This window comes from Oncorhynchus tshawytscha, linkage group LG18 (assembly GCF_018296145.1).
Source record: "Oncorhynchus tshawytscha isolate Ot180627B linkage group LG18, Otsh_v2.0, whole genome shotgun sequence".
Classification (NCBI taxonomy): domain Eukaryota; kingdom Metazoa; phylum Chordata; class Actinopteri; order Salmoniformes; family Salmonidae; genus Oncorhynchus; species Oncorhynchus tshawytscha.
Window position 1 is genome coordinate 17,476,628 of NC_056446.1, and position 24,197 is coordinate 17,500,824.

A 24,197-nucleotide genomic window follows, 5' to 3' on the forward strand; every position below is an offset into this window, starting at 1 on the left:
GCCTGTTTTCCCAGCCAACAGCGGCCACATAACGAGACCCAGACAACCAAACAAGTTTCACTCAGTCATTACTCATTAGTGAATGCAGTCGTGTATTTTGGTGAAAAATAAGGCAATAGATGATGATAATTGAGGTGACTTGAGCACAAAGGTGTAGAATCTCTTTTTTTTTCCATCATTTGAATCTGTGGGTTTAGAGTTATGTACATTCAATGGAGCATAATAGCAGTTTTGTGCAAATCTTACAGGACAAGGGAAACTGAATATTGGGCTCAAAGGACATGTTGACCCCCGGCCACTAATCTTCCCTCATATATTTTGGGGTATTCATGAGGGTGTATTCTTGAGGAACAGAGTGCATCTGGTGTTCAGTGGTATAGATGTGTCTTTGCTGTGAAATATGAGTGTGTCAGCAACAGACAGCATCTGTGACCCAAACAATGTGCCTGGCGCCAATACAATAGATATAATATGGAGCAGGTATTCTCCGCAGACTTCATCATTTACTGTGCTTCACATTAAAATGGACCTACAGTGTATGTCATTGAGTATACAGTACACTCAGAGTAACCATCTAATAAACAAGTGTCATTAAATGTTTCGAGTGTATGTTTGCTCAACGCGCAATGTGTTTAATTTACAGTAGCAGTTAGTTATTGCTGCAATAACAATGGAAAACGTCATTTTTTGCTATTGCAAAACTACAAAGATAATACTGGCTCCACATTGACTGTCGATAACACTGTTACTGCCTAAATGTGTCATTTGTAATGATGCATCAAGCCAAAATATCTCCCTACACACTAGCTGTGAGTGATTTATGGTTGCACATGTGGTAATGGTTTTTTGAAAAGCTGCTGGAGGTCAGATGTCTTGCGGCGGCTTGCACACCACATGTGAAGGAGAAGCTCAGGCCATTTTAACTGAGTATCTTTACACAGCCAGCCACTGAAATCAGACACACCTTCTCAAATTTCATCACTGCAGTCTTTTCCTTCTTTTGAAGAAATATTTGATAGTGTATCTTCAGCCATTTAATTTTACCATCTGTTTTTCTCTGTAATATTGCTTCGGTGAAAATATAAAGTGGTCGAATCCCTCCACACATTGCAAATCCATATGACCAAAAAAATATGGGATTTGATTGGATTTTAGGGGAAGTTTTTGTTCGAGTTCGTGTCCCTCAGATCTCACGAGACTGCATGATATCAGCACGTAATTTGAAGCCATAATATCCACAGCTAATATTCTATGTGGAATATAGCTTAAACATCTAAGGCATGCGTTGTATTAAAAAACAATTGAGTAACACAGGAAATTAAAGACTGTTTGAGTCACTAAATCCTAAGATACTTTATTGGAGGGAGAAAACTGCATGTTCTTAATTAATCAGCAAAACCACTCCTTTATCCGTTCAGGGTTTTGGACTGAGTAGAACTCTGATTGGCTCTCCCGGCAGCTACATCCGAGCATTCTACCAGACACAAATGGGAGTTCAAAATAGGTTCGCATATGTGAAGAATAGCAGAACTTGTGAATGTGGTATGTCGATACACTTTGGTGAAGTAGAGTGGTAGCATTTATTGAACATCTATTCAAGCAAGTCAAATGTTTATAAGAATGACACAGGTTTACAAAAATACCCACTGGGCACAGACGTCAATTCAACGTCTGTACAACGTTGATTCAACTAGTGTGTGCCCAGTACGTAGCGTCTGTCTCTCATCGTTTCACCTTTTTTTTAAACATGTTCTATTTGCTGTTAAAATACACATATCATCACACAACTCTGATTATGTGCAGAGATTCATGTGAATAGTCACAATGGAAACAAGAACACACAACAAACATGATGTATATTATATACACTTTAAAATCTGGAAACACTCTGAATGTAACATAGCAAAATATTGGTATAAAACCCCAAATATGTCTCGTAAAAAGATATTTATTCCCAAACCATACATTTGAAGTATTTCAGGAAATGTTCAATTGCTGACTAAAACCCAATACTTCCAAAGTTGCGTACCCAAGCAGATTCCTTTGGTTCTTCAGCAATTTCATTCATCCCTTACCATTATGACTATGACCTGTTGAATCATCTCAACTTCAGTCAGTATTCAGGAGAACCTGCTCCGAAACATAAAAGATGCAAAAGCAAACACATAAAAACAGACTGTAGTTTCTACACTTTATAAAACCAGTAAAGTGCCATCGAACAGAATTTCACGTGTCAATGTTCCAAAAATGTGTGTACAAAATAATCCTTATTTAAGTGTACCTTCATGAAACTGCATGGCAATGTAAACCTAGATCTTTATGAAGCCCCCATGAGGGTTTTGTGGTTCCTTCAAACATACATTCAGCTGTATGTGATACTGAAAACTTACAATGCATTTTTTTTTTAACTCGTACTTTTGCAGTCTTTATGTTATCTTCAATTTTGCAGTCTCCTCTACATCCCTTCATACCTGAACATGCATTTAGGGCTATGTGTACTGTACAGTATATGCTCAAGAGCATGGGTTGTCCATTGAGTGTCCAATGAAAACAATGGACTAACATGAAGCGGAAAGCTTGAGAATTAGCTTTCCCATGCTCCATCCATCCATTCCAACCTCTTCAATTACACTCCACCCCTTTGTCAGGCTGCCAGTACATCACTACAGTACATCTAATCCTGCCCTTGTAGTGATCAGACCTTATGGGCCCCTCAAGACACTGTGGCTGGGTAAGCTGGTAGACCCGGTGGGCCAGGGGTTCCGTGTGGACCAACAGGCCCAGGCTTTCCTCTTGGACCGGGTAGCCCGTGCACCCCTGGGAGCCCTGTTTGGCCCTGTATTCCCATTGGCCCTTTGGGGCCTGGCAGTCCATCCTTACCAACAGTACCTATATCTCCCTTCTCTCCTCTTTCTCCACGGGGGCCAGGCTGGCCCACAGAACCATTCGCCCCTTTGATTCCCACTCCGCCTCTGGCTCCTATTGGTCCTGGCTCCCCCTGAGCCCCCTCCGGCCCGATGAAGCCCTTCTCTCCCAGAGGGCCACGGTTCCCTGCTAGGCCTTTGTCTCCTTTGTTTCCTGTCAGGCCAACTGGACCTTTGGCCCCTCCTTCCCCTCTGTTGCCTTTTGGACCTGGTGGGCCAGGTGCACCTGTGAGGTGATAGCAGTAATATTAGCAAGTTTAAACAATAATAGAAGTGCATTTGGGGAAGAGAAGAGTCAGGTGAGCACTAATGAAACCAGCCAACAGCAACACAGTTAAATAAAGATCTCATAAACAAAAGTGCCTTTGGCGAAAACATCAAGAACATCTCTGCTGTACCTTTCAGAATGGTGAAGTTCTGGATGACATGGGTGTGGTGAGTGTCCACTAGCTTCATCTCCTCCATGACCATGGACAGGTTCCTGACGTCCACGTCTAGACGGACGCTCAGCAGCATGTACTGCTGCCTCAGGGTGTCAGCCAGGTGCATCAGCAGTAGCACCGTTGTGTTCAGGTTGTGCAGGTCCTCCGTGTGGCCACCAAGCCGCGTCTGGCACGAAGTGCTCTCAATGTTGATGTACTTGTACATGCTCTGCACGTGGTTCACTGTGGCATTGATGCTGGACGAGATGGTGTCAATCTCCATCTCGATAGAGTTCATGCGGGCATCCATAGTGAAGAACCTTTCGCCCGTCCGGTTCTCATAGTACTTGGAGTGGTAGTGGAGGTCGTGCATGTTCTCCTCGTGCTCGTCCATGAAGGAGGTGACGTTGTCCAGCTGCATCTGCAGGTTCATCACCTGCAGGGTAAGGTCGTGCACTATTTCCGAGCTCATGCTGATCCTCTGGTGCGTGGCCGAGATTCCGCTCTGGATGCTCCTCACCATCTGAGTGGTGGTGCTAGAGTTAGACTTCAGACCGCTCAACACCCGGCTGTAGTTCTGCCAGTCAGCGGTCATCTTCTGCAGGACCAGAGTCTCCTCATCGGTCTTCCTCTGCAGGGCGTCCATCCACAAGGAGCTAAGGGCCACCGTGGTGTTGACCTGATTCACCGTGGCCTTGAGGTCATACTGATCCTGAGACAGAGTCTTCATGCTCTCGTCCGTCTCGGTGATGACCGCCTTCCATCCAGCCACCTGGTGTACGTAACGCTCCAGGGACTGGTTGATGAGCCTGATGGACAGGGAGTAGTTCTGCATGTCTCGGGTCATCCTGCTGCTGGCTGACTTCAGGGTCTGCTGGGTCTGGGAGGCCTGGTCCAGGACCTGCTCCTGACCCAAGATCATCTTCTGGAGGTCCTCAAACTCCCCCTTCAGCCTACTGATCTCCTCGCTGAAGTGGGCCACATTGAAGCAATCCGAGCAGTTGCTGGCAGTGCTAAGATCTGGGAAGGAATAGACAACAACATTATGGTGATCTGTTTATGTATCATTTAATCATGATCAGAGTTCCCATTTGTAAATTCTAGTCGACGACTGACGGATGCGGTGCTTCCATAAATGAGCCAAGGGAGGCAGTTGTCGTAGCCTCTGCAAATTATGTCTCTTCAGGGAGTTGACACCCCAGAAGAGGCAGGCCATAAAGCTTGAAGAGCGGATCCTCACTGGCCCGGACTTCATACTCAGTCACCCATACAGTTACACTCAATGGGTGACCTATTTTAAACAGAGGGGTCCTCTTTCGACAAAATACATTTGGGAAATCTGCAGAAATGTTCAGTATGCTCTACTAGTCATTGTTTACTTCTTGACTTCTCTGTCAGCAGCCACATTGGGAGGCTCTGCACATTTTGTCACATGATTAGTCATACTCTCTCACCTTGTATACTTTCCTGGACCTTGGTAATCTTCTTATGATAAAAGGATTCCTCTTCTGATAAGCTGTCGACCTTCCTAAATACTGATGAGACAAAGATCATTATGTAAATTAGACTTTCAGAATAACGGGAATGGAGGTTCCTCTATAGACAATGAAACAAACATAATACATGTGTTGAGAAACTAGGACGCAAGTGAAGTTACACAGTGACTACAACACTTCTTTGACAATACACATCAGTGAATGGAATTAAGATGCTGCCTTGAACCTTCTTGTACGATAACAACAAGACCGTTTCTTTCTATTACAAAGTACTGAACAAATAATGGTATTGGTTTATTCAGCTGGTTACTTCCCAGTTGATTATTTTCCCCAGAAGAAGAAGAACAGTGCTTAAAGCACACTTTTAAGGACTTATACTTGCATATCATTTCCTAATCCTTGACTTTGGGGATTAATAACTGGTTCACCATAGTATGTTTGCACTCACTAACGATGTCATTTATACATACCACCAGTTATGCTGCATTTGGCCTCAGGGATGTTGATTCTACACAGCCTCTCAAACATTCATTTACATTATCGTGGTGTACTGGTGGACTTGAACTTCTGATATTGTTCTAATCATGTCCGCTAGCTACACAGAGGTTGGTTAGGTTCTAATGTGATGTTTTTCCCCCACCAGAATGCCTGTTATATAACACTAATTATTGGGGACTTTCAACAATGTAAAACAGATGTGCTGCATGATATGGACATTTCTATATTTATGAGTTCATGTTTAAGTTCTCGCTCGATGTTTGGGGAGTTTAAGCCAAACAACATTTCAGACATTTCACGACATAAGGTTGACAGTGCTTTGTTCTTATTTCGCCTCATTATTGCCGTGCTCTGCGTTGACATAAACTCAAGCAGACCCTGCCAATAAAATGCAGTGCCACTGCAGTGTTGGAATCCCAACCCTCTGTATCTTGGAATTACTCAATGGCCCTCAGGGAGCTCTGAGCTGCTGTGAAAATGAGATTTATCTTTTTGAGTCGCAATAATATTTTTTGCCGAAATGCAAGTAACATCTGTAAGCACTGAAAAAGTTGTCAGTCAGGTAAGACCTGGCAAATCGGTTTGAAGTCGTATGTTCACTCAATCCTTGTTGGAAATTAAAGAGCCCTTATTTTTTTACAACAGAAACCCTGTAGGCTTGAAGCAGATCTCCCTCTCATCTGTTATTGTACAGTGTGGAGCACATTGTTAAGTCAAGCATGACAAAAGAGAACAGGTTCTGATTGGGGAGGAATGCCTGCTGATGAGAAGCTTGAGGTCTGTACACACATAATACCTGCAGAAACACCAAGTCCCAGACTTCAATCTACTCATACAATAATCTGGATTTAATACAGCTTTATTAGCTTAGTTATTATATCTCATCAAACCCAACCAAAGTGGTGTAAAAGTGGGCCTAACAGCTCAAAATCCCAGAGACACCAACAGAGAGAGGGGTCACAGCCAGGGTCAGCCATTATCAACAGCAACGCTGGAGACATTATGATTAAGTGCCTTGCTCAAGAGCACATTGACAGATTTTCCACCTCGTCGGTTCGGGGATTGACTTTTCAGTTACTGGCTCAACACTCTAACCGCTAGGCTACCTGCTGCCTGCTGCCAGATTTGGTATAATATCATAGTCTACTCACCAAGTGATGCCAGCACAGCCACTGCTATGATGAGGAAGGCAAAGAAACTGTACAGCACTTTAACGGCCAGCTGCAGAGAACGTGTCTGCTGGCATTTGACACAGCCACCTCTGGTTCTTCCTGCAATCAGAAGCATGGGGCTTTCGTCTCTCTACCATAACATCAGGTGGTTAGAGAACAGAGAGGAGGGGAAATGCATGTCTTAACCCTGACACTGTGTGGACTTTGCATGACTAACTACCAGACTAGTGGCTGGCTTTGGTCAGCAGAGGCTGTTTGGAGTGAGCATGGTGGTCAGACGGGGGAAAGAGAAGGATTAAGGAGGGATATCTGAAACAGATGTACAATGCACGCACACAAACAAAACAGTGATGGCAGATGTATGCAGACACACGCAGGCCCTCACACACACAAACACTGTACACACACTGTAGCCCAATGTGGACACAATACGCCCTTGGTGGATATTCTGATGCTATTTTTCAAAGGGTTATTGTATCGTTGGGTTCTTCGCCTGAGAGATTCATGACCGACATATCAAAACAAAATCAAAACAAAGGACACTTCATAGAACCCGCTTGTCTATCCACATAACACGCAAAATAAACAAAAGTGGACAGCAAGAAAGAAACCATGTTCCTCACCTCTAAAGGAAGTCATCTCTTCCTCCTCCCCAGTCAGATCCTCCTCTGAAAGGCAGCAAAGAAAAACATGTGTCACTGTTATGGAAACATCTGATAGCACACAGAAGTTCAGCTCATGTCAGCATTCATTGACTTTTGACTTAAAACTGACTACTCCCACCATGCAAGCATGCAATAGTAGGCCTAATAGATTTGCCAAAGCCAGGACAGCAACAAACAGATTTGTCACACTATTCTGTCCAAGAACCAGAGGATAATTTAGAAAACCAACACGCATGTTTGTCCTCACCTTTAAAGAGCTGGTTCTCGTATCCACAATAGATTTCTGAAAAACAGACGGAGAGACTTGAAATGCGTGTTCACAGATGAAGGTCAATAGTATGAAACTTGAAGGAACAACTCACACATTTGATTAAAGTGGTCATCAATCACAAAGTACGAGGTGAAATGCAATAAGCCCCCTCGGCCACTTTTACCCTCCAAGACACAAACCATTCAACTTGGAGCTCTCAATACGAATGTGAAGTCATACTTGGCTCACAACTTATAGAAACACAATTCCGCAAATTGGGAACGGGATTGTTTTCCTAGTGTTTAATCTGTGTCTCTGACCAATATATCATTCACTTCTCTAAGTATGGTGGGCTGGAATGAAAATGTATGCGCTGTCAGATAAAGGGCCCCATTGCAGCCTAATATGAAACACTATAGTAAGGCTGATTGTGTGTGATGCTAGCTGGGCTGGCTGTGATGTCACCCCCCTGGTTCCAGCTCAATGTGGTAGAGGGGCCAGGGGGACATGGTACACTGATGCTAAAGAGAAGCAGCTTCAAGCCAAGACCTGAATTTGGATTCAACTTGGGTTTAAATGGCTTATTGCTGGGCACAAATGAAAGGGAAAGGGCGATACCTAAGTCAGTTGTACAACTGAATGCATTCAACTGAAATGTGTCTTCCGCATTTAAACCAACCCCTCTGAAACAGAGAGGTACGTGGGCTGCCTTAAATCGACATCCATGTCTTTGGCGCCCGGGGAACAGTGGGTTAACTGCCTTGCTCAGGGGCAGACCGACAGATTTTTACCTTGTCAGCTCGGGGATTCGATCCAGCAACCTTTTGTTTACTGGCCCAACGCTCTAAACACTAAATGAACTAGCAATGCTTACCTAATTGAGCTATAACCTAAAATATATGTGATTTAATCAAACCAAATCCACTATATTTTCCCCAATATGCTGAATACAACAGGTGTAGACATTACCGTGAAAAGCTTACTTTACTGTACCGTTGTGATGCGATAGAGATGTACACGGGCCTTTCAATTGATTAATGGCATATGCAATTTTAGGCTACAAACCTCAGTATTTCTTGTGAGGTAAATCCTTCAGAATCTCCTCTGAGTTATGTCAACAACTCTCTTACTAGGGTACAACATCCACAAAAGTAAAGAACATCACTCAGGAACATCACTCAGGAACATCACTCAGGAACATCACTCAGGAACATCACTCAGGAACATCACTCAGTTGAGTCTCTGTTGTCTTTTCCTTCACCGTCTTTTCCCCTTTATATTACATTCAGGCAGCCCTGGTGTTTTCACCTCTGCTGGGCTGTGCTGTGCTTTTTGTGCACGTGGAGAGGAATACAGAACTCTGAGGTGAGGGTGTTTATGTGAAGTCAGCCTGTTGGAGCAGCTGAAGTCAGACTGCTGAAGGCCAAGGCTCTGACTGAAATGCTGAGATGTGCGTACCAGTGGAAGAGAGAGAGAGAGAGGGAGGAAGGGGGCTGGAATGGGCCCAGCTGCCCGCTGCAGCTCTTAGACTTTACATTATCCAGTCAGCCATACCGGTGGCTGTAAGCTAAACCCCGGGCCTGCCCTCCACTGCTCTCCTGGCTCTGCCAACGGAGGAAAGAAGTGGTCTGCCCTGCCTTCCCTGTATAAAACATGCCTCTTACGCCAATCAGGAACTTTATCAGCACCTCACATCAATCAGGGGCACTTCACCAGCATAATCACCAGACATGTTTTTAAGATAGAATCAGGCACTCAGGTGAGGGCTCTATTGGTCAGTGGTCTTTAGAATGTAAGATATTTAAATGTGGTGGGTGTTTGTAGTAGAGCCAGTGTTCCATTGCAAATATGAGCACAGGTGCATTTGGAGGAAACGGCTGAAAAAAACCTCTGCAAATTCTAATGGACAAAACTAACATTTATATTTCATCAAACACTTCATGAATGGAATGTCTACTCCAAAAACCTTTAAATATTTAGATAACTTTGTAATCCAATAACGTATATGCCAGCAGAAAGGCGACATGTCTGTATGGTATATCCAGCAGGTACGGTATGTCCAGCAGATTTCCTTGATTAGAGGGTGTGTCATTCTTGCATTGCTAAAGAGTCTAATGTGCCTGGTAAAAACATAAATGTTAATGCACTGAAAACAGAATAACCCCTACCTGTCATTAGTTTTTGTAATAGATCACTTGGAATGTGAATTTGATTATATGTTCTCTGTTTTAACAGTGTATAAGGCAGTGACCCTGTATCCCTCTGTCCACTATAGAACTTGCCAAAAATACCTCTCAGGTCTAATGCTATAGTCCTTGAACTGTCATAATGTGTTACAACATGTAATTACCTGAAAGTCATGAAAATAATCTTTGTTAGGTTTAAATATTCATCCAAATACTTCCGCCATGACTCGCCTAAAGCTACGGAGACGATTGCATTTCAACAGTTGACAAACGTGTAAGTGGTGAGAAGAGATTGATACAGTGGTGGTACTGATAAAGAGGACAAACGTGTAAGTGGTGAGAAGAGATTGATACAGTGGTGGTACTGATAAAGAGGACAAACGTGTAAGTGGTGAGAAGAGATTGATACAGTGGTGGTACTGATAAAGAGGACAAACGTGTAAGTGGTGAGAAGAGATTGATACAGTGGTGGTACTGATAAAGAGGACAAACGTGTAAGTGGTGAGAAGAGATTGATACAGTGGTGGTACTGATAAAGAGGACAAACATTGACACCGTTTCAGTTCTAGGGCATGAAAGAAGAGCTTTGACTCTCCGAAAGCAATTACAGTTCATTTGTCTCTTGGTCCAGATGTCTTACAGTACACAGCCACATATGAAAACACACCTTGAGCTCTGTTAAAACATCCCAGCAAGGACATTAGAGGTAGCAACTGCGTTACATAGTCATCTTTGGTGCCACTCTAAACATAGTTGATTATTTGTAACCACATCCATATGAATACCTACGTAGGTATGAGGGTAAGTTTGACAAGTTGGCTAATAATCTAGCTATCACACATTAGGCTAAAGAGTCAAATGATTTAATCATGTAACCTATTACATAGGAAAAGGCCATCAATGGGCTGGAAGAAAGGTCCATACAGAACTGCAGATAGGGCAAGGACAATGTTGACTGCCAATAGTGGCCAAATGATGACACCCTAGGGAGAGAAACTGGAGTCAGTAAATAAAAAGGTTCTGTTCTGTTTCCACAATAGGACAGATACCTAGTAAGCGGACCCATTTCTAATGATGGTACTGCTGTGTAATGCCCTGGACATGAAGCCTTCCCTTAGGAGACTAATCTAGGAGACAACTCTAGGAGACTACTCTGGGAGACTACTCTGGGAGACTACTCTCACCTAACACCTACATCAACAACCCAGTGTTTCCATTCACAATGCATTTGTTTCAAGTATCAAATAATTGCCAATATCCGTGTACAACACACAGGGACCAAAGAGAATGTTAGTGGTCTCTCATTGGCAACATGAAGTCTAAGTCCTCCCACCCTCGTTGTTATTGTGAACTTTGGGCCACACTGAGCAGGAACATGACACCAGTCAACTCCCTTCACGTCCACAAACCTCATGATTTGCCAATGCTTGTGGTTACCCTATTGTGTTCCTTCTTGATTTACACTTCACAGTGGATTTTCAAATGTTACACTCAATCTCTCCCGATCAACCTAGAAAAGCTGAGGAATATGTAAACCACTGTTTGGATTTCACACGCATTCAAATGTGGAGCAGGGAAAATCCAGTTATGTTTGACTATTAAACTATAGTATAAGCTTTGGGTCAAGAGTGTTATGTTTTCTTGTCTTATAACAGAAGCAACTGGCAATCCGTTCTCCAAAGAAACAAATACCAAGTCTGACAACCAACTACACTGTACTGTTTGAAATGTCCACCTGATTGGTGTTGACTTAAACCTTTTAACATGGATACCTGAATCTCCAATTTGAAAACAGAGACACAAGAATTCACCAACATCAAAGAGCCCCAACTGCAACTGATAAAGACTAGTGTCTCCACAAGCCCCTGTTGACAACCAACTGTTTTAGATGCACTTCAAAGGGAATGTGTAGTTGCTTTCAAAGCAATGAAATGCCTGGAATGTGTTGATTCAAATGGTCTTGCTCCGAAGGATCTCAAGCAGCCCTTCATGGTGGTGAGAGAGTCCAGACTTGAAATCAAATGATACATGCCCTCGTTTTCTCCAGGAAAACGCTTTGGACATCTCGTGATAGAAATAGCCAGGCAGTACTAGCAATAGTAGCAAGGGTCTTGTTCTGTAATTTCACAAACTTCTCTCTTGCAATCCTAGCAGTCCTGTATAATTAGAACCTTTCAATTTCATCTGATAACTGTCACGTGCCAATGATTTATGATTGAATGCCTGCCGAAGGAATGCATTTGTCTTTCCAAAGAAGAGAGCTGTGTTGAACAGTGTTATTCAAGTTTTTGTAAGGCAGTCTGTGTCTCCAGTCATAGTTCTCTCTACTGTACTCTATGTGCCAACCACACACCTGCTGCTTCCCCTACCGAGGTGCCTCTTTCCTGTTTCACATTAGGAATGTGTTAGTCTATATGTTTAGTAGCCTGGCTTCAATGGAGCTCCAAACAAGAGATGAGGAGACCACCTACCTGTGTGTTCCCCTGTCAATACCACAACACTCTATAACACCTTCAAAGCTAAAGTCACATGTCGCTACTCAATTCCTCCTCCGAGAGGACTCCTCAGATTTCCAAAGCCTCTTCAGAGTCTCTGAAGAATCTTATATCATGCAACATTGACAAAAGTTGGTCTTTAAATGTTATCCTTTCAAAAGGGCTCATATGAGATCCTTAAAGGAAGACCAAAAGCCAATGTGTGGCTTCTGGAAACAGCAAGCTTTTGAAATACAGAGCTTTCAAAGCAAAAGGGGTGGATGTCCCACATCCAAGATCAACAAACCAACGTTTTCTCTGGATGCTGTGAGGTACTGGTCTTAAAAGCGAGCTGTCTGCACATTTGTGTGCCACCGGTGCACTTTCACGTCTCCTACATAATATATTATATTTCTCCACAGTGAGCAGTAGTCTGAATTTGAATACAGCATCAACAAAGAGTCATCAACAGTCGTCTAACCTTTCATGGTGATTCCTCAAGGCAGCTCTGGTGACGATGTGAAGAACTTGTCCGGACAAAAGCCTCTGACTGTCCCAGCCCTCTTCTCTGCAGTACAGTCTCCTACAGCAGAAGTGACAGAAAAACAGTGTCTAATTTACAATGTATACACTCATCCATAGGCATCAGGTCCCTCTTGTAAATGGTTCAGGGTGTCCAGAGCACTGAGCAGGAGACAGGACTTACTTATTAATTTACAACTGCTGTATATCCAGCCAGACTTTTCTCCCAACAACTACAGTAGGAATTCTTCAGGTAGCCCATGGGCTCTCTCTCGCTCACCAGCAACTTCTCACTTGAACTGCAGCTCACATACATAAAACAGTCTAGGTCTATTAGTGTGTGAAGAACAAATTCCTGGCTACATGCTAGAGTCAGTCTGCGAAAGGCTGCTGCTCCTCTCCCTCAGAGCCAGAGGAAACTTATACCTTGGACAATAACCATGTGCAGCTTGGGGAAACATGACTGGGCGAGAGGGAGAGAGGGAGAGAGGGAGAGGGAGGGAGAGGGAGGGAGAGAGAGAGAGGGAGAGGGAGGGAGAGAGAGAGAGGGAGAGAGAGGGAGAGAGAGAGAGAGAGGGAGGAGAGAGGGAAGGAGAGAGGGAGAGAGAGAGAGAGAGAGAGAGAGAGAGAGAGAGAGAGAGAGAGAGGAAGGGGACTAAGAGATGGAAAGAAGAGGGAGGGACAGAGGGTGCATATGTTGTAGAATGTCCAGTCTGCGGCTCGGGCTAATTGCTAACAAATGTTTGAACATGGATCAAATGGGCACCTTTACTATCTATGGCCTTCCTCCACTGTTCAAAAGGAAATACTTTCCTCCATATCTGACATATCAGGGCTAATTCAATAGGCATACCTCAAGTCATTTCAGAAAACATGTAGTTAGATGGTTATAGACCACTTTAAAAGACAAACATCAGCTTAATTAACTTATAACACAATTTATCACAATCAATTTGCAACACGATCTCAGGGCAATTCAGATGATTCTGTTCGTAAATCTGTGACAATTTTAGTATATACTACGTTATGTTAGGTTACATTATGAATGGAATATTGGTCATACAATATCATATGAATTATAGGACGCATAGTATCATACGTCTATACATCTTGGAGGACGTATGGTATTATACATCTTTCTCTGAGACCAGGTTGCTTGTTGCACCATAACAACAAAGGAGAATTCCGAGGATAATTTATGTTGGCGCTTAGGGGAACTAACAAAAAAGGTTAGGATAATTTAAGTAAAAGGTTAGGAGAACTCAAATAACAAAGGTTAGGCAAATGTAGCAGGTTAGGTGAATTGGGTTATGTGTAGAATATGGTTTAGGGGAAGGGTTAGCTAAAATGCTATAGTTGTCCCCAACCTGACTTGAACACACAACCTTTGGGTTGCTAGAGTGTCGTGGATTATGCCCACATGTAGTTTCAGAATTAAAAAGAAAAATTAACAGTTTTAACCTAAAACTCCAGGGCTGAATGACATACCAGTGGAGGTATACCAAACCTTTTTTGATATACTCAGAGGACAGTTATTAGCATGTTTTAACCACTCCTATAAAAATGGTAGATGATCAGATACTCAACAAGAAGGTCTGATTTCATTATTATTGAAACAGGATCCAAGAGGAAAATGTAAAGATCCAGTCCATTTAATATAATTGTCACGCCAGGACCTTAGTTATCTATGTTTTATGTATTATTTTGGTCAGGGTGTGACGAGGGTGGGTATGTGTGTTTTTGTCCTGTCTAGGGTTTTTGTATATCTATGGGTTTTTTGTATATCTAGGTAATGTAGGTCTATGGTGGCCTGAATTGGTTCCCAATCAGAGGCAGCTGTTTATCGTTGTCTCTGATTGGGGATCCTATTTAGGTTGCCATTTTATTGTCAATGTGTAGTTGCATGTCAGCACTCGGTCTATATAGCAGCATGTTTGTTTTAGTGTTCTTTCTTTATTAAAAGAAGAATGTATGTATGTGCTCTCCCAAAATTACAACCAACTAATTGCAGCATTACTGCAAAAATAGAAGAGGCAAGTGGAAGGGGGGGAAAAGGAACTTTTCTGTCAGCCCTGCATTATACACACACACATGTACAGTGCATGACTAGTCTTCATGTCCCTGCTGCTGAAAAAACGTCCCCACAGCATGATGCTGCCACCACCATGATTCACCGCAGGGGTGGTGCAAGACGTGACTCTTGGCATTCAGGCCAAAGAGTTCAATCTTGGTTTATTCAGACCAGCGAATCTTGTTTCTCATGGTCTGTGAGTCCTTTAATTACCTTTAGACAAACTTCAAGCGGGAGTGGCTTCCGTCTGGCCACTTTACCATAAAGGCCTGATTGGTGGAGTGCTGTATAGATGGTTGTCCTTCTGGAAGGTTCACTCATCTCCATAGAGAAACTCTGGAGCTCTGTCAGTGACCATTGGGTTCTTGGTCACCTCCCTGACCAAGACCCTTCTCCCCCGATTGCTCAGTTTGGCCAGGTGACCAGCTCTAGGAAAAGTTTTAGTGGTTCCAAACTTCTTCCATTTAAGAATGATGGAGGCCACTGTGTTCCTGGGGACCTTCAATGCTGCAGACATTTTTTGGTACCCTTCCCCAGATCTGTGCCTCGACACAATCCTGTCTCGGAGCGCTACTGACAATTCCTTTAACCTCATGGCTTGGTTTTTGTTCTGATATGCACTGTCAACTGTGGGACCTTATATAGACAGCTGTGTGCCTTTCCAAATCATGTCCAGTCAATTGAATTTACCACAAGTTGAAACCAATCAAGTTGTAGAAACATCTCAAGGATGATCAATGAAAACAGGGTGCACCTGAGCTCAATATTCGAGTCTCATCACAAAGGGTCTGAATCTGCAAAAATATCTAAAATCCTGTTTTTGCTTAGTCATTATGGGGGTATTGTGTGTAGATTGATGAGTTAAATTGTTCTTTTTCCTCAAGGATCCGTCCCTTTTATTCAATTTTCACCTAAAATGACATACCCAAATCTATCTGCCTGTAGCTCAGGCTCCGAAGCAAGGATATGCATATTCTTGGTATCATTTGAAAGGAAACACTTTGAAGTATATGGAAATGGGAAATGAATGTAGGAGAATATAACACAATAGATCTGGTAAAATATAATAAAAAAATGTAAAACGTTCTTTTGTATTCTTTGTACCATATTCTTTGAAATAATGTATTATTCCAGCCCATCTGCAATTTAGATGTTGGCCGTTAGATGGCAGAAGTGTATGTGACTGATCCAATGAACCATTTATTTTATTTTTTAAAATTTTACCCCGTTTTCACCCCAATTTCATGGTATCCAATTGTTTTAGTAGCTACTATCTTGTCTCATCGCTACAACTCCCGCACGGGCTTGGGAGAGACGAAGGTGGAAAGTCATGCGTCCAAGCAGCGCTGCTTCTTAACACAGCGTGCATCCAACCCGGAAGCCAGCCGCACCAATGTGTCAGAGGAAACACCATGCACCTGGCAACCTTGGTTAGCACGCACTGTGCCCGGCCCGCCACAGGAGTCACTGGTGCACGATGAGACAAGGACATCCCTACCGGCCAACCCCTCCCTAACCCGGGCGACGCTAGGCCAATTGTGAGTCTCCCCACGGACCTCCCGGTCGCGGCCGGTTACGACAGAGCCTGGGCACGAATCCAGAGTCTCTGATGGCACAGCTGGCGTTTCAGTACAGCGCCCTTAACCACTGCGCCACCCGGGAGGCTAACCATTGCATTTCTGTTCAAAATGTTGTATCAAGACTACCCAAATGTGCCTAATTTGTTAATTAATTACTTTTCATGTTCAAAATTGTGCACTCTCCTCAAACAATAGCATGGTATTCTTTCACTGTAATAGCTACTGTAAATTAGACAGTGCAGTTAGATTAACAAGAATGTAGGCTTTCTGCCAATATCAGATATGTCTATGTCTGGGAAATTGTTTCTTGTTATTTACAACCTCATGCTAATCGTATTAGCCTACATTAGCTCAACCGTCCCATGGAAGGGACACTGATCTCGAATAAGTAGAATAAGGCTGTAAAGTAACAACATGTGTAAAAAGTGAAGGGTTCTGAATACTTTCCGAATAGACTGTATATGTATTTTATATATATGTATGTATGTCTGTATGCACAGTACTAGTCAAAAGTTTGGACACACCCACTCATTCATGGTTTTTTCTTCATTTCTACTATTTACTGTATGATAGAATTGTAGTGAATACATCAAAACAAAAAAAATAACACTTATGGAATTATTTAGTAACCAAAAAAGTGTAAACAAATCAAAATATATTTTTTCCACACCCTTGCCTTGATGACAGCTTTGCACACTCTTGGCATTATCTCAACCAGCTTCATGAGGTAGTCACCTGGAATGCATTTAAATGAACAGGTGTGTCTTGTTAAAAGTTAATTTGTGGAATTTCTTTCCTACTTAATCCTTTTGAGCCAATCAGTTGTGTTGTGACAAGGTATGCTATACAGAAGATAGCACTATTTGGTAAAAGACCAAGCCCATATTATGGCAAGAACAGCTCAAATAAGCAAAGAGAAATGACATTCCATCATTACTTTAAGACATGAAGGTCAGTCAATACGAAACATTTAAAAAACATTTAAAGTTTCTTAATGTGCAGTCGCAAAAAATCTCAAGCGCTATGATGAAACTTGCCCTCATGAGGACCGCCACAGGAAAGGAAGACCCAGAGTTACCTCTGCTGCAGAGGATAAGTTCATTAGAGTTACCAGCCTCAGAAATTGCAGCTCAAATAAATGATTGCGTAAATCAGGCCTTCATGGTCGAATTGCTGCAAAGAAACCACTACTAAAGGGCACCAATAATAAGAAGAGACTTGTTTGGGCAAAGAAATACGAGCAATGGACATTAGACCGGTGGAAATCTGTCCTTTGGTCTGATCAGTCCAAATTTGAGATTTTTGGTTCCAGCCGCCGTGTCTTTGTGAGACGCAGAGTAGGTGAAAGGATAATCTCCGCATGCGTGGTTCCCACCGTGAAGCATGGAGGAGGAGGTGTGATGTTGTGGGGTGTTTTCCTGGTGACACTGTCAGTTATTTATTTAGAATTCAAGTCACACTTAACCATCATGGCTACCACAGCATTCTGCAGTGATATGCCATCCCATCTGGTTTGTGCTTAATGGGACTATCATTTGTTTTTCAACAGGACAATGACCCAACACACCTCCAGGCTATGTAAGGGCTATTTGACCAAGAAGGAGAGTGGTGTCTCCTGACCCCTCCTGTCTCAGCCTCCAGTATTTATGCTGCAGTAGTTTATGTGTCGGGGGGCTAGGGTCAGTTTGTTATATCTGGAGTACCTCTCCTGTCCTATTCGGTGTCCTGTGTGAATCTAAGTGTGCGTTCTCTAATTCTCTCTTTCTCTCTCTCGGAGGACCTGAGCCCTAGGACCATGCCCCAGGACTACCTGACATGATGACTCCTTGCTGTCCCCAGTCCACCTGACCGTGCTGCTGCTCCAGTTTCAACTGTTCGGCCTTATTATTATACGACCATGCTGGTCATTTATGAACATTTGAACATCTTGGCCATGTTCTGTTATAATCTCCACCCGGCACAGCCAGAAGAGGACTGGCCACCCCACATAGCCTGGTTCCTCTCTAGGTTTCTTCCTAGGTTTTGGCCTTTCTAGGGAGTTTTTCCTAGCCACCGTGCTTCTACACCTGCATTGCTTGCTGTTTGGGGTTTAAGGCTGGGTTTCTGTACAGCACTTTGAGATATCAACTGATGTACGAAGGGCTATATAAATAAATTTGATTTGAAAAATTAGATTTGATTTGATGGAGTGCTGCATCAGATGACCTGGCCTCCACAATCACCCGACCTCAACTCAATTGTAATGGTTTGGGATGAGTTGGACCGCAGAGTGAAGGAAAAACAGCCAATAAGTGCTCAGCATTTGTGGGAACTCCTTCAAGACTGTTGGAAAAACATTCCAGGTGAAGCTTGTTGAAAGGATGCCAAGAATGTGCAAAGCTGTCATCGAGGCAAAGGGTGGCTACTTTGAAGAATCTAAAATATATTTTGATTTGTTTAACACTTTTCTAGGTTACTACATGATTCCATGTGTTAGTAGTTTTGATGTTTTCACTATTATTCTACAATGTGGAAAATAGTAAAAATAAAGAAACACACTTGAATTAGTAGGTTTGTTAAAAAAATTGACTGGTACTGTATATATATATATATATATATATATACATACATACAGTACCAGTCATACAGTACCAGTCCAAAAAAAACAACTACCAGTCCAACCACTACGCATTTTAGCTAACTATGCGCCGTCTTGGAGGAAGTATAGTAATATACGTGTTTTTCTGAGACCAGGTTTCTTGTTGTGTTATAAGAACAGAGGACAATTACGGGGAGAATTTATTTGGTGCAATTTTTGTAAAAATATAATGTGTTTGCTCTGAGACCAGGCTGTCTAATTGCCCTCCATATGGCTGTGTTGATCATGCAATGCCAACTATGATATCAATTGCTCCCAACAATAATATCAAGATGCTATAATGTTAGCACACTGAAGAAAGGGCAGATGCTTCTCTGTGAACTATATGGGCACTAGTCACATCAACAGTCACCAAGATATGGATGACAGAGGAAGTACATGGAGGATCTGGACAGGGTCACTGGTGTAGAGAGGAGTAGGCAGGAGGCAGTCGCAGGTTTAGATCTACTGAGTTTATTTAAGCACCATAAATCAAAGTGGGACGAAACACAAACTCTGTTGTGCTCAAAATATATCTTCAGGAACAAAAAGGCACAGGCCAAACCCAAAGTGCAAAATCTAAAGTACTCAGGAAATAGTAAGGGAAATTCCTCTCAGGAAAAGAAGTAACATTTTCAATGACCGACAAAGACAAATGGCAGAGGGAGTATATATACAGTGATAGTGGGGATTGGAACCAGGTGTGTGTAATGATGACGATACATGTCCAGGGTTGATGAGTGAAGGGTTTTGCCAGCAGTAGGTTCGGCAGCAGCTAGAACGCCGGCGATGCCGAATGCCTGAGCTGGACAGGAGGGGGAGCGAAGGCGAAGGCTGGTGTGACAGACAGGGCAGCTGGATCCTGGACTTCCTGACAGGCCACCCCCAGGTGGTAAGGGTAGGTAACAAGACATCTGCCACGCTGATCCTCAACACACGGGCCCCTCAGGGGTGCGTGCTCAGTCCCCTCCTGTACTCCTTGTTCACCCATGACTGCATGGCCAAGCATGATTCCAACACCATCATTAAGTTTGCCGACGACACAACAGTGGTAGGCGTGATCACCGACAACAATGAGACAACCTATAGGGACGAGGTCAGAGACCTGGCAGTGTGGTGCCAGGATAACAACCTCTCTCCCAACGTGATCAAGACAAAGGAGATGATCGTGAACTTCAGGAAAAGGAGGGCCGAGCACGGCCCCATTCTCATCAACGGGGCTGTAGTGGACCAGGTTGAGAGCTTCAAGTTCCTTGGTGTCCACATCACCAACAAACTATCATTGTCCAAACACACCATGTAAGTCATGAAGAGGGCACAACAACACCTATTACACCTCAGGAGACTGAAAAGATTTGGCATGGGCCCTCAGATCCTCAAAAGGTTCTACAGCTGCACCATCGAGATGCATCCTGACTGACTGCATCACCGCCTGGAATGGCAACTGCTCGAACCTCCGACAGCAAGGCACTACAGAAGGTATTGCATGCGTTCCAGCCCAGTACATCACTGGGGCCAAGGACCTCTGCCATCCAGGACCTCTATACCAGGTGGTGTCAGAGGAAGGCCCTAAAAATTGCCAAAGACTCCGGCGACCCAAGTCATAGATTGTTCTCTCTGCTACCGCACGGCAAGCAGTCTACGTCCAAAAGTCTTGTAACAGCTTCTACCCCAAGCCACAAGACTCCTGAACAGCTAATCAAATGGCTACCCGGCTACCTATGCATAGTCACTTTACCTCTACCTACATGTACATATTACCTCAATTACCTCAACTAGTCTGTGCCCCCGCACATTCACTCTATACCGGTACCCCATGTATATAGCCTCGCTACTGTTATTTTATTATTACTCTTCAATTATTTTTTATTTTTTTCTATAATTATTTTTCCTATTTCTGTTTTATTTTTTACTTCAGTTTATTTTAGTAAATACATTCTTAACACTTATTCTTCTTAAAACTACATTGTGGTTAAGGGCTTGTAAGTAACCATTTCACTGTAAGGTCTCCACCTGTGGTTTTTGGCGCATGTGACAAATAAAATTGGGTTAGATTTGATTTTCTCTGACCTCTGAGTGAACCTTTTGCCTGGGGCCTTCTCTCCTTGTACTTCAAGGCCCATACAGAGTAAATGATCCAGCTGCTCTATGGTTCCAACAGAAACCTCTTAATTGCTTCGGTCCACTTTGGTCTATTATCGTCCTATCTTAGTGATTGTCTAAGTCTTATTGTGCTCCACTGATGTTTTCTAATACTCAGCGAATGCACAAAATGTTGTGATCTTGGATAGGATCCTAATAGCCAGTAAATCAATGGATGGGTAAACTAGAATCCTTTGTTTGGAAAAGGTTCTGACAGCAGTTTGTTACTTAAGAAATGGGTTCCACTTCCAGCTTGACTTGATAAAGCTCCATCTTTAGAAAATGTAGTTGAAAGAGATCTCAGAAAGAGAGAGCGTGTGAGAGCGACAGAGACAAACATCTGTTTTCGCTTCAATCCATAATCACAAGGTAAGAATTTGTCTCTACCCAGTGTGAAATGACCTTTTGTCTTGGAGATCTAACCATATGATGTAAGCTCCTATGCAGACAGCGTCTGTAATGTGAGCTGCACACATCTTGGTTTTTCATTTGTTTTAAATATTCCATTCTATTTTTTGGGGAAGATTTAGGCTTTCTGATAATTTAGCAATAATAAAAACATTCACTTTACCCCCCACACCCAGAATTGTTCTTGTTGCCTCAGGGCAACGCTGCGCCATAAAGGTAATAAAACACCAAGGAAAATGTGATATTTACAGAACATTCATTAAGTGAAACATAGTAGAAACAAGCACTATTTTTATAAGAAAATACAAATTGGGAATAAACTAGTATTTCACTGCCTCTCAAACCTATGGTTCATTTTTCCTCACTGTCACTGTCCTCAAGCTCACTTTCCTCACTATCAGAGGGTATGATCCTAACTGCTCCAAAAAATAATGATCCTTTATTTATCTAGGCAAGTCAGTTAAGAACAAATTCTTATTTTCAATGACGGCCTAGGAACAGTGGGCTAACTGCCTTGTTCAGGGGAAGAACAACAGATTTGAACCTTATCAACTCAATCTTGCAACCTTTCGGTTACTAGTCCAACGCTCTAACCAATTAGTCTCCTTTCGCTCATAGAATGTCTCTGTGTCCATTGCCTGTGAATGTCAGTGGATATGTTGGAAAAACATTGACCAAAGGCCATCATTTTACATCAAATGATATGTATTTCATTGAGCATGATATTGACCTGAAAAGTAACCTAACTGTACATTGTTGCCCTGAGGCACCAAAAAGAGAACTACATTTTTTTAATATATCTAAAAGCAAAATATGTTCATAACCTATCAAATATGCTTCTTAAGATGTTCCTACACAAGTGCATATGCTTTTATTGTCACGTTCTTTATTTCAACATGCAAAGCAATCAAATGTATCTTACCCTTTGCTCACACCAATGTGGTCATGTCGCTCTGCATTTGACACATCACATTAACTTTGGCACCTCATTGGATTGTGTACAGACATGTCATCACATATTGTTTAAGCCATCTTTGATTGAGCTTTACAACAATGTTACTGGCGGCCATCCTGTAATAACCTAAATTCCAATCCAGTTTCATGACTTTATAAACAGGGGCCATTTTGTTTCAATCCATAGCAGTTTTATGTTGATATAATCTGTTATCAAATAAATAGCCTGGCCACTGATTAATGGGAAGTTCATGACTGCTTTCGTTTTTCAGTGATGCAGAGAGATGCCATCGTTGGCTCTAGTTTAGAGGTCACTATTTTTAACACTTTCAATGTTTACATCCATACAGATGTTGATGCCTGCATGTTTCTAATAGCAGCTGTGATTCAGCTGTTTGTAGAGAGATCTTTTAATGATGTGTCTAAAGGTCAAGAGTAATTACTGAAGTTATGTCATGTAAACTATGTAAATAGGACATTGACTTACAGTTAAGTAATGTTATGCAGTAGTATTGTAGGCTACATCAAAAAAGCGGTAGCTGGTAACACAATATTGAGCTAAACTGAGGGCATGTGGTTCTAAAGATTGAGAGTGAATATTAAGTTAGGATGTTGAGTCTTCCATTAGCAGATTAGGAAGCCCCAACATAATTCAATTTGTGGAGTTGTGATTTGGGATAGACTATAATGACTTCAAAGAGATTTTGATCTCGATGCCAAACTTCAGAGACAGTGAAAACAATTGTCCCATGCAGTCATAAGGGACTAGGCTACCACCCAGAATGGTTTAAATGACTTGGAAGATAAAACAGAACAATGATGAAACAATGAAAACACTGAGAACATTGCTTTACTGAAAGCACTGAAGATGACGTTTTTCACAATTTATTTTTGCATTTCAAACATTTTGTATCTGGACTGCATCTATTTATCACACTGCAAAGATAATTGATCTACGTTTTGACACACCCAACATGTCCAGTCCTTCATTTATAGCAGCAGCTACTGAGAAAGTACACATCTCAGCATTTCTTACGTTACATCTACTGCCACCCAGTGGGCACTATGTGAAATTACTAGGAACCTTCTTGATTAATACTGCAGGAGGATACAATATGGTGCTGAGAATCAGCAGAAAATATAGATTACTGTCATTTTTCATTGTCCTAGAATATTTTTTTGCCTTACTGTACATATACCCTGATACTGATGGAAAGCATCCTTGCCAAAGGCACTTGTAATCACACAGACACCAGCCATCATAATAACCTGACATCCACCAAACTTAAAGGCATTCCAAACCCACTGCTGTGGTTAGACACTGTATAACAAGGCATGAGCAATTAAAGTGATACAAATCAATAGCATGATTTGCAATCAGTGTTATTTTGGGAGTAACGCAATAGAACATTTCTCAGAGGGAGCAGCTGTTGTCATTCCCAGCAGCAGTTTATCACTGTGGGAGAGAGAGTGTCTACTGCATGTCTCAAGAGATCCCTGTGTTCTGTGGGAAGTGATAGTCACACGTCTGCCTGTGACTGTGTCTCAGTCTGTGAATGACCTTGACTGGTCACATGCACTTGGAAGGAAGGGAGGAGAGGAGGAGAAGGATGGAGGATGAAAGATGAAAGATGAGAGAAGGGACGAATGGGAAGGGGAGAAGGGGATGGAAAGGGAGGAGGTAGGAGAGGCTGCAGGCCCAGGCACGTCTTGCTCTGCCCTGGTCTGGGCCTGCTGGAGAGTGGGAGAGAGGAGAAGTTGGGGAGAGAGGAGAAGTGAGGGGGAGAGAGGAGAGGGGGAGGAGACGTGTCTGCCC

The 24,197-nt window shown here is 42.6% G+C and overlaps 1 protein-coding gene across 2 annotated transcripts; it reads right to left on the reverse strand.

Annotated features, from left to right (window-relative positions):
- Positions 1–1,566: 1,566 nt before the first annotated feature.
- On the reverse strand, positions 1,567–13,060 carry LOC112217617 (scavenger receptor class A member 3). 2 transcript variants are annotated; one of them, XM_024378041.2, is made up of 8 exons: positions 12,794–13,060; positions 12,569–12,670; positions 7,425–7,460; positions 7,136–7,180; positions 6,492–6,611; positions 4,801–4,881; positions 3,323–4,366; positions 1,567–3,150 (listed from the first exon to the last, which is right to left on the reverse strand). In XM_024378041.2, exons 2-8 carry the CDS (start codon positions 12,573–12,575, stop codon positions 2,714–2,716), a joined length of 1,770 nt encoding a protein of 589 aa, XP_024233809.1. In that variant the 5' UTR covers positions 12,576–12,670; positions 12,794–13,060; the 3' UTR covers positions 1,567–2,713. The 2 variants fall into 2 exon arrangements, with proteins under 2 accessions (XP_024233809.1, XP_024233810.1); XM_024378042.2 differs by lacking the exons at positions 12,569–12,670; positions 12,794–13,060 and adding an exon at positions 12,085–12,306.
- Between the last annotated feature and the right edge of the window lie 11,137 nt (positions 13,061–24,197).